Source organism: Elephantulus edwardii, unplaced genomic scaffold (assembly GCF_000299155.1).
Source record: "Elephantulus edwardii isolate Elephantulus edwardi_28Jun2011 unplaced genomic scaffold, EleEdw1.0 scaffold00033, whole genome shotgun sequence".
NCBI classification, from domain to species: domain Eukaryota; kingdom Metazoa; phylum Chordata; class Mammalia; order Macroscelidea; family Macroscelididae; genus Elephantulus; species Elephantulus edwardii.
The window spans coordinates 14,956,824-14,968,547 of record NW_006399783.1 but is presented as its reverse complement, the minus strand read 5'-3'; the positions used below and the strand labels follow the sequence as shown (position 1 = coordinate 14,968,547).

General features: G+C 38.2%; 1 protein-coding gene across 3 annotated transcripts in view; it reads right to left on the bottom strand.

Annotated features, from left to right (window-relative positions):
- CPEB4 (cytoplasmic polyadenylation element binding protein 4) overlaps positions 1–11,724 on the bottom strand; it is a 96,106-nt gene that overhangs the window by 13,660 nt on the left and 70,722 nt on the right. For 2 of the 3 annotated variants that reach the window (XM_006884362.1, XM_006884363.1), the window contains 4 exons: positions 9,679–9,702; positions 7,883–8,056; positions 1,492–1,581; positions 1,032–1,150 (listed from right to left, as the gene is read on the bottom strand). In XM_006884362.1, coding sequence (XP_006884424.1) covers positions 1,032–1,150; positions 1,492–1,581; positions 7,883–8,056; positions 9,679–9,702 — 407 coding nt within the window. The remainder of the gene's footprint in view (positions 1–1,031; positions 1,151–1,491; positions 1,582–7,882; positions 8,057–9,678; positions 9,703–11,724) is intronic. The other variant, XM_006884364.1, reaches the window with a different exon arrangement.

Sequence of the window (11,724 nt, the reverse complement as noted above, 5' to 3'; positions counted from 1 at the left end):
ACAGGTGGCTCCTTGGAGGCAAGGATTCTGAGGCTCCGTCTAACTTACTTTGGACATGTTGTGAGGAGAGACCGGTCCTTGGAGAGGGATGTCATGCTTGGGAGGGTAGAGGGACAGCGCAGGAGAGGAAGGCCCTCTCTGAGGTGGATTGATTCAGTGACTGGGGTAATCGGGATGGGAGTGTCGGAGACAGTGCAATTGGCACAGGACAGAGCGGAGTTTAGGGCTGTTGTACATAGGGTTGCTATGAGTCGCAAGCAACTCGAAGGCACTTAACAACAACAACAACATGCTTTATGAAAAACTCACTGTTGCTGAGTCAGAAGCAACTCCTAACTGACCCTCCAGCAGGTTTTCAGTGGTTGTAAATCTCACAGGAGACTGCTCATCTTGTCCTGCAGAGACCCTGGTGGATCCAAGCCACCAGAGGGTCTCCACCTTTGGGTTAGCAGCGCAGCTCTTTAGACTATGCCACCAGAACCATGTCTAAGAGCTTAATTAACAAGCATATATCTTATTTTATAGATTGTTTCCATTTTCTAATCGATGCAAATGCCCACACAGTGGGATATTCCCAGTATGAACATAAATAGAGTCCCAGGCCAGTGTCCTAAATTCAGCTATCTATAAGGGACTAGAGAATGGTAATAAAGATAAGAAAGTCAAATGAAAGAGTCTAGGTCACAGAAACTCTGCAGAATGCTTAACTGTCTAGACAAACTCAAGATACAGAGATGAACTCCATGAATTATCAACTGAGTGAAGTACACAGACGGCTCCACTCTATTCTGTGTTCCTCCACTAGGGGCTAACTGAATGCTAGTATGTTCTTGACTTGCCAGATTTGTCAAAACAGGCCAGGTGCTACTAAAGACTATACTTATGGTTAACTCACTCTCCAACTCCTCTACCTCCCACAAAAGCCCAGTATGTAATGTACCTCTTCTTGTATATAACCACATCAGTGAGTTTTTCAAACAGGGAAGATAAATGGAAGCAAAAGTAAGAAACTATTGATTAATTACACTTACCGGCTTATCCTTGATAGTGGGACTTGAGACACACAGGTAGAGTTTTCCATCTTCTTCAATACATGCATCAATGAGAGCCTGAACAGAGCTTTCATCTTGAAAAAGCAGGAATGCATAACCTGAGGAAGAAAAGATAGGGGAAAGAGTTTATATGTGTGCTTTTCTTCTTTTTTCTAACAAATTCTTTAGGGGAAAGAAGAATAAAGTAGAAAAGTGTTAACAAAAAAAAAAATCCTTAATATTCATATAAAAAAAATCTGATAATACTAAGATTTAGTTAATTTTAACAGTATCTTGAAACATATTTAAAATTAATAGTACATAATATATGTTAAAAATTCTAAAGAGCATTTAGAAAAATTCAAGTTAATAGAAGTTTTACCATGATAGTAAATATTTATAGGAAGCCTAAATACTAAGCATAAACAAAGGTATACATATACTGAATCTTAAGAATTACCTTTCGGAGGAAAATAGGATTTGCTCTCTGCTTTATGAGGCCAATCCACAATCAAAGGGCCAAAACGACGAAAACTAGCTGTGATCTCATCTGATAATCAACAAAAAGAGACAGTAGATATAAACATTTCAGTAATCAGTTTATGGATGCTGTTTTAAAAATTAGTTTCAAACCTATTATTTACAAGGACAGTACCAAAATCTCCTCTATCTCCTTTATCCAGACCCTCCAACTCCAAATAGTTTGCTAGTACATTAGCTCCTAATTCCCTCCTTTCTCCTCCTTCCTCTCTGCTTGGCTTGCTTATGGTCCACCTGTGTACTCATTGATTCATTTAATCTTTTTCTGATATATATATCTGCAACCCAAAGACATAATTTTTTAGAAATATGCAAAGCAAGACTATTCCCTATATAATCGTTCTAAGCAAACAATAAACTGTTACAATGTTTTTGTGTGCTCTTGAATTAATTGTGACCTTACAAGAACTGTCCCATAGAGTTTCCAATGTTGTAGTCTTTGCCAAAAGGAGTGCTGCTCTATCCACTCTTGTCCTATCTTTATCCAATCTCTCCCCCCATGTCTGCCTATTTTATAACAGCAGTATTTTCCTTCTGTGATTGTGATATTACACTTAGAATAATGTCTTCAAGGTCCCCCCATGTTGTGTAATATTTTAATATTTCATTTTTCAAAGCTGCATACTATTCCATTGTGCAGACATACCATAGTTTTTTTAAAAACTATTTGAAAGGAGTATGTCCGGTGCATTGCAGGCTAGGCTATGGAAGGGGGTAGAAAATGTGCAACAAGGAATACTTTTTTTAAAAAAGGAGTAAAAAGTAAAGGAATGCTGGTAACTAATTGGTTAACGCTTTGTGCTGCCAACTCAAAGGCATGCGGTTTGAATCCATCAGCTGCTACTCAGGAGTAAGATAAGCAAGCTCCTCCCATACAATTTACTGGTCTGAAAATCTGCTGGAGAGTCAGCTATGTGCCGATTCCAACTGAGGCACAAAACAACAATTTTTAAAACACAGACTCCCACATCTTTCTCCAGTGGGAATAGCTGATTAGAACCTTTCAAAGATTAGCAGATGAATAAGACCTCATCAGAATGCCTTCAGTGACACAACAGTATATTCAGTTTGAAGGCTTTATCCAAACTTCCAACTATCCCAGCAATGATTATTTTTATCCCTTTCAGATGTAGAATCCTATTGAGAACATATCTTATATTTGTTGTCATCAAGCTTAGAGGCCACTGATTTTGTAGAAAGACTATCAGCCTTGATCTATGTGTTGATCCCTTGTGACCATGTGCTTTCCTCGCAAAATACTACTGTCACCATGTTTACCCCTTGATTACCTCATCCAAAAGTTGGTTGACCAAGTGTCTCCACAAAGAAGGAACCATTTCTCCTTTTGATTTGGTTAGTACTTTGTGAAGGTACATTCTGTTATACTCCAATATATTGTGCTCATTAGCTTTGGCTGACTCCTGCCTTTATCCACTATCGCAATGACCCTTGCCAAATGGTGATTATCTATTTCCATTATTCCTCATACATTCACTCTTGGTGTTCTATAGTAAGGAAAACGTTTTCATTCTCTATTTTTAAAAAACTTGTATATATATATATATATATATAGCCAATTGGCAGCATCACAATGGATGGTGATAGTTAACAGTTTTAGTTTACTTGACTCCACAGTCAACACTCGTGGTAACAGCAGCCAGGAAATCAAGAGACGAATTGCATTGGGAAAGTCAGCTGTGAGGGACCTCTCAAGAGTACTGAAGAGCAACGACATCAGGCTGGAGACTAAGGTGCGCCTGATTCGGGCTATAGTCTTTGCAATTACATGATATGCATCAGAGAGTTGGACAGTGAATAGGGATGATAGAAAGGGAATTGATGCCTTTGAGCTGTGGTGCTGGAGAAGAGTGCTGAATATACCATGGGCAGCTAGGAGAACAAATAGGTTTGTCCTGGAGAAGGTGAAGCTGGACTCCTCCTTGGGAGTCAAGGATTCTGAAGCTTTGTCTGACATACTTTAGGCATGTTGCAAGGAGGGACAGGTCTTTGAAGAGGACATCATGTTTGGGAGAGTGGAGGGATGGCGCAGGAGAGGAAGACCCTCAATGAGATGGATCGATTCTGTGAGTGGAGTGGTGGGAATGAGTGTGTTTGAGACGGCGAGGTTGGCACAGGATAGATAAGGTCGCTATGAGTCACAAGCGACTCATATGGCACATAACAACAACAACAAATATATATATAATCATTTTGTTCAAAAGATTGTAATCCAATCTCCTTATTTTGAATTCAAATTTCTGCCCATCTAGCAAGTGAGAGTCCCTTCAAAATGGCTTTTATGTTTTTTTGAACTGTCTCCATCATTCCTTAAATACTTTACACTTTCTAGTACAGGAAACTGCATCCCTCAGGCCTGCTTTTAATTGTTTGTGGTCAAACATGCTTCTAGGTGGTATAGCACTGGTCTGTGCTTTGCCGTACAGAGGTAACTCGTGGTGGCTGTGATGCTGAACACTGTGACCCTGAGTGCCAAATGTGATACTGGTCACCCATGGCAGATAGTGTTTGGTGGAGCTCCCCGATTAAAACAAGTTTAGAAAGCAGGAGTGACATCCACTTCTGAAACAGCTTGCTTCTGGAAACTCTATGAACTTGGAGAAATGAAGAAAATTATACAAGTGTTCAGGTCTTTCATTCATAGGGTCACTATGAGTCGCCTACGACTCAACGGCACTTAACAATAACAACAACAGAAAATAATCTAGGCGATTTTGTTCTTTCTTGCTCTATTCCTAGACTCTGTCATTTCTTTTCAAGTCTGGCTTCTTTTAGGTGAAGACGATTTTAATAACTACAATTTCATTTCTAACACATATACATGCATGCACACGCACACCACTGAATTCACACAGATACATTCACTCATAATCCAGCACTCTCAGGGTTCTTTCTAGGCTTCCTCATTCCAGATTTATAAGTCTTCTTCTTATCAGTGAGAAATATGGCTCCCATTAGGCAAAATATATTTACTAACTTGCTTAATGTACTCAATCTTATACCTGCCCCAACAGTCTCTCTCACTCCTACCCACAACTGCCTTCCAACCCATCTCTGGTGTTCTTAATTTCTTGAACATTACACATGCCTTGGCTGAGATCTCTGGGAGGGTTCCTTGTACATATATTCATACCCATAGACACCTCTTCACAGTTATTTTCTCTACTGTCTTTGATGCCAATATATCTTAAAATACTGGGGAATGAAAAGTAGGGAAAGATGGACTAGAAAGAGAAGGAAAAACAGAAAAGTAAGGTCTGATAGTATTTTATAATTTACATGATAGTAATTATTATGCTGTATTATATATGTGGACAAGTGATAAATAGACTATAGAAAAATAAAATTCTAAGAGACTTCTATAAAATGTGGCAGGCATCTGGAGACAGAACCAGTACAGGAATAACATACAGCAATAGTTAAAAGGTGCAGGAATGATGTTCAAATTCCAGTCTAGTAAGATTGTTTTCATCTCTATCAGATCATAAACCAAACCATAAACCATCAGTACAATTTGTTCTGCAACATTATCTATGCTTTATTTGTGTGAGACTGGTAAATAGGAGAGTGATTCAGGATAAGGTAGAAGTTGCACTAATCTGGAAATGATATTCCCTCAGCGAACTGGACTAGCATCAGTGCATAGCCAGAGTTCTCTGGTCAGAGAAGGGTACTACCCGGCTTTGCAGGGCTCAATCTCTGGGCAAAGAGACCCCAGTAGTATAAGTGTTAAGCACAAGACAGACTGCTAATCCAAGGTCAGTTGGATCCCATTAGCCATTTCGTGGGATAAAGATCTGGTAAACTGCTTTCATAACAATCACACTCATTCTCTGACTGCTAGAGTTAGTTCCAACTCATAGTAACCTACCATTGGGTTTCCATGAATCACAATTAAAGAAGGCTGCCCATCTTTCTATCATGGAGCTGCTGGTGGGTTCTAACCACCAGTGAGTGACACACAGACTTGGGTTAACAGCACAACTGACTAAGGCCTACACTACCAGTAGTCCCTTCTGTAACAATACAACTCTGAACACCCTATGGGGCAGTTCTATGCTGTCCTGCAGGTTGCTGTATGCAGGAATTGACTTGGGCAACAGGTATTGAGAGGCAGAATGCACATCCGAAGGGCTCAGAGGTCTATTTCTACCTGCATTACCGGCCAGCTTTCTATTCTTTGTTTTGTACCTTTATAGTAGGTCTGAATATAGCCTTCAAAATTGTTGACTTATGTGCCCAAATTGTCTAAGAGCTCTTTAAGTTATTATTTCCCCCTCACAAACCCTGACACTGTTACTGCACAATTCTGCAGAACACAGTATCTGTCAGTAATTTATATTCCACATTATAGTAGAAAGCCCTGCAGACCTACTTGCTACTGACTTAACAACATACTCAGACTTAAGAAAAAAAGTTATTCTGAAAATACTAATTTTATTCCATTCAAGTCATATTCTCTCTACCAAATAAGTAAAAATTACCTGTGCCTTTCAGAATTTTAGGAACTGTGCTTTGTGTCATTTAAGGATTGCTCAGTAATTTTCACCAAAGATAGACTGTCCAGCCTACCATGGAAGTTCATTCCAGCCAAGATCAATTTCAGCACAGCTCCAAAAACTTTATGGTGGACAAAACACCTTGAATTTCCTTTAATCTTTGGCTAATGAAGTCATTTTTCTCTCAACCTTCCAGTTGACTATCTTTAGACAATGGAGTGGCTCCAAAAGCTTGATCTAAATAATGGGAAGTTATTAAACTATCCTGCATTATTAGTTCTTGATGCTTTTGACTTGTGGTGCTGGAGAAGAGTCCTGAACATATCATGGACTGCCAAGAAAACAAATAGGTCTGTCTTGGAGAGGGTGGAACCAAGTTTCTCCTTAGAGGCTAAGATTTTGAAGCTCTGTCTCACACTCTTTAGGCACATGGCCAGGAGGGAATGGTCCTTGGGGAAGGACATCATGCTCGGAAGGGTGGAGGAACAGCCTGGGAGAGGAAGACCCTGGATGACATGGATTGATACAGTGACTGGGCAATGGGCACTGGTGTGTCAGAATCAAGTGAGACTGGCTCAGGACAGGGCAAGCTTTAGAGGTGTTGTACACAGGTTCACTGAGTCATAGGTGACTCTACATAACAACACATAACAACAACAACATAAATTTCCATTGCAGAAATGAATATAAAAGAAATGAGGAAAACAAGCAATCTAGGTTGCTATTCTATTAATTTTTATTAGAGTTAACTTGAATTTCTTTACGTTTTAGCTCCCCAAATGAACAACGAACAGAATATTCCTGGGCAAGCAACCTTCTTAATCTTTACATGGCTAGCTTCTCCGACTTCTCAGTATTTAGGAACTCTGGTAGCACTATGGTAAGCATTCAGTTACAATCCAAAATTCAGCCGCTCGAACTTCCTTGATAGAAAGATCTAACAATCTACTGTCATAAAGATTACAACCTTGGAAATCTTATGGGACAAATCTACTGTCATATAGACTCCCTGTGAGCCAGGATCAGCTCCAGGTTGCCTGTGTCTGGTTTGCCTTACTATTTAGGTCTCAGGTCCAATAACCTTTCCTCATAAGCTTCTCTTAATCACCTGTAAGAGTGAATCTGTAAGAAGATTCTCTAGATCACATTACTAGGTTTTCTTTTCACACTTACTGTGATATTTTTTTTTACAGGCTTAAAAGTTAATTATCTGCTTCCCCTCACTAGAATGAAACTATGCAAGCCGAGACATTTAATCTACTTTACCACTGTAAACAAGCCTAAAAGTATTGTAAGGCATTTGGAAAGGATGTAAATATCTGAAAAACAATATATAAAAATGGCAAAACTTTTGGGAGTCCTTTCCTTTGGTAAAATACAGGCTTTGTTTTTCAGAAGTCATGCTTAAACTGAGATTTTAAACAATTAACTGCATTTGTAGTGTAATTAACAAAGGTAGGAAAGAAATAAAACTTTTCCCTAACTTAAAATGTGACCAAGGTAGCAAGTACACATACACATAACTATGTTGTTCACAACCATAGACTCCTTAGAAAGGTTTCCCAATAGTGTTAATTTTTTTTCCACTTAGTTCAACACCTTACACTTTAGCCATTTCCCTTCTTTCTTTGAACTAATTCTATATGCCACTACAGGAAGATAGGAAAAGGGATCTATGAAATCAGGACTCTCTGGAGCCAGATAAGACGGCTGTTATAAGAATAACAAGCACTCACTAGAAGTTACTATGTGGCACACACTGGCTACCAGGCTATATTTTCTTCTAAAATATACCTTCATCAATGTCAGGAGGCAATCCGCCCACAAACACCTTGCGAGAATATCGCTCCACTCTCTCCCCATTCTGGTGAGTGAAGCAGTGAGGTGAACCCAGGCCACTATGAAGAGGTTGATCCCCACGGCCATCATCCAAGAATCCATCTTCCATTGGAAACAGTGATGATTGACCTGGAACAAGAAAGTAGAAAAGAAGAGCTAAAATAAAATGTTCCTGGGTACTGATTATCATGCATAGCTGCTTTTATGTTTCTAATGGAATTAAGTATTGGGATCACTTAGACACACTTTTGAGCTCTCATCATTTTAAGTCAAATTGAGGCATAGAGACAGTAGGCTATTAAATACAAGGCTGTTCAAATATCTCTTTGGAATCCAAAAATTTCATCAGAGTGAAAGGGAAGTACAGTAGAAGAAAGCATTCTTGCCACAGCTGGCAACAGCTTAGACGGCCTTGGCAGCCCAATGGCTACTGGAACCTAGATGTGTAAGTATATTACACTTGGCTATAATCCGCTATATCCAGTTAAATTTCTTTAAAAGATTAAATAGTGGAGCCTTCCAAGAATAGACTTAAAATGAAGAAGTCAAAATTTGCAAGTGAGGATACATTTTAATTTGCTTCAATTAATGAGGTATAATAAAAATCAATTTAATAGTGCTAACTTCACTACCAAATCTTACCAAATGTCAGATTTTTAGGCATGTTAAAAATAAACTTCTTTCTGTTGTGTAACTACCTGCTTCCCATGAGTGCTATCAAATATTAAAATCTAATAATTACATTTGCTATTTGGATATAATATTATCCATGTGTCCATACATAGGCAGAACAGACCAGATATGTCAATGTGGGGAGTATTCCAAAGCATTGAGCTACAAATAGCTCCAGAATATCTTAAGTACTGTTTTGTGACTTTTCAATCTTCCAATTTCTTCTAGATACTATATAAGGAATTAGTTAATAAATTCTTCTAGAAATGTATTCAAGTGCTGTTCCTTTATGGAAACATCTCAATACTCTTTTGTTGTCACATTGCCTTCCTTTCAACTTTTACTACCAAACACAATTAATGCAGTACATTAGACACTATAATATAACAACTAAAGAGTTGCAGAATTTATAAAAATATAATGAAAATATTAGAACTTATGTCCTGAATGATCTTTAAAAATCACCCACATTTTATATCTGAACTATTTACTTTCTTGTTAAAAGGTAAAATTATTATGGGACACAAAAATAAAGTTTATTTGAGTATCCCTAGGCAATGATTACCTGGCATACTCTAAAATGCCTACTTTGCCCTAACTCAGGCCAGCCCACCATGTTGGAAATTATAAGAGAAACCATTTATTTAGTTCCTCTCATTTGAATAAAAAATGCTTCTTATTAAAAATCTGAGACATAGGATATTCAAAAGTATAACTGAACCTTAAAGAAAATTATATTCTTTGAAACTAGTCTGATTATATTTTCTCTTTTAAATATCATTAATATATTTGAAATAAATTCCTTTCACAAGGTGAAAAAATAAAATTTTAGATATAAATGGTTTTATAATAATAGTATAAAGAAAGTAATTTTCACTCCCATTCAAATTCTACCACACTCAATTTCTTTGAGTTAATAAAATTAAATAAAAATGTTAACTATAACAACCAAACTGTATTGTTCATTTCATCTCTTCCTTCTACTCCCAGACAAGGGTTAGAAAACAGTCAAGTTCGAGTCCTTTCCAAACACTTATACATTCAACTGATACATTCAAGTGTTAGAACAATAATGTTACCTCTTCTTCGCCCATAAGTCCTTGCTGCATGTTAAATGAAAGAGAAAAGAACTTTTTAAACATTGTCAAAAGAATCTACAAGCTTTTTAAACAGGAGGGTGGAGAGAGGCAGGAGGTAAAAAGCTCTATTTCTCATTTCCTGCTAAATATGTCAACCAAGCATCTAGATGCTTGATGGATGGTAAGAAGACAATTAAATACATTTTTTTTCAATGGAACATTGATTCTTTTTGTTTCACTGGAAGTCTTTTATTGCCATTATCACTCAAGCTCCAATTTATTATTAAGTTAAAACAATATACAATGAGACCTACACAAAAACCAGCAATTTAGTAGATGAATGGGACCCTCTAAAGATTAAATCCCTGTGTGCATCAAAAAAATTATTTTCCCAATAGGGTGAAAAGAAAATCTCCTGACTGGGGAAAAAACTTGTGGCAATACCATCTCAGACAAGGGTCTCATAACAAAAGGTTACAGAATACTGTAGGGCATCCACAAGAAAAAGACAGATCACAAAAATTACAAAATGGGCAAAAAACATAGAAAGAATTTTCACAGAGGAAGACATTGGATGGCCAACAGACACATGAAGAAATGCTCAAAACTGGTTGCAATAAAAGAGATGCAAATCAAAACTACAGCAAGATACCATCTCACCCCATGAGCAGTGGCCAAGTTTAACAGGATAGTAAGCAATAAATGTTGGAGAGGATGGGCAAGATTAGAATTCTCACACACTGTTGGAGGGACTGTAAAGCTGTACAACCACTCTGGAAGGCAGTTTGGTGTTTCCTCAAAAAGCTGAATATAGAAATTGCATATGACCCAGCTACAGCTCAGCTAGGAATAAATTCGAAGAAAATCAGCAATGACGCACAAGTGGAGATTTTGTCCAGAGAAGCATCATTCTCACTTGCAAGAATATGAAAACAGCCCAAACGTCCAATTACAATCAAGTGAATTGAGAAATTGTGGTACCTTCATATGATGGAATATTGCGCAGCTCTCAAGAGCAATGATTTTGAAAATTCATACTACATAACTGTTCTGCATATAGATTGAAAAGGTATGGAGATAGGACATATCCCTGGCATACACCGTTTCCTATTTTGAACCACGCAGTGTTTCCTTGCTCTGTTCTGATGACTACTTCCTGGTCCAAGTATAGGTTTATATAAGCACAATCAAGGTGTGTTTTTTTTTTAAATTCCCATTCTTCTCAGAGTCAGCCACAGTTTGTTGTGGTGCGCCTTTCACAGGCCTTTTCCTAGTCAATGAAACACAGATAGGCATTCCTCTGGTACTCCCTGCTTTCGGCCACGATCCACTTAATATTAGGTATAATAAATATCCCTAGTATCATGGCCTCTTCTAAACCCATCCTGTACTTTAGGCAGTTCTCTGCTGATGTGCTGTTCAAGTTGGTTTTGGATAATCTTCAGTAGAATCTTGCTTGCATGTGATAGCAATGATGTTGTTTGATAATTTCTACACTCTGTCAGGTCACCTTTCTTTAGAATGGTAACAAATATAGATATCTTCCAGTCAGCTGGGCAGGTGATTGTCTTCCAGATTCCTTGGCACAACTTGGGTGAGCACGTCCAGGGCAGAATCAACAAGCATGTTGAAATATGTCTACTGAATTGCATTACATTGGGAAAGGCTGCTGTCAGAGACCTCTCCAAAATACTGGAGAGCAATGATGTCTGTGTGGAGACTAAGGTGTGCCTAATCCAGGCCATGTTGTTGTTGCTGGCTGCCATCAAGCTGAGCAGGACTCATAGTGACTCTATGAACAAAAGGCCTAAAGTCCCTCTATAACTATCGACATTTATCAAACTTCACAGTCTTTACAATTACTTGCTATGAGTCAGAAAGCTGGACAATGATTAGGGATGAAAGAAGGAGAATTAATACCTTTCAGCTGTGGTGCTAGAGGAGTATTAAATTATACCATGGACTGCTAGGAGAACAAACAGGTTTGTCCTAGAGAGGGTGAGACCAGGCTGCTCCTTGGAGGCAAGGATTCTGAAGCTTCATCTG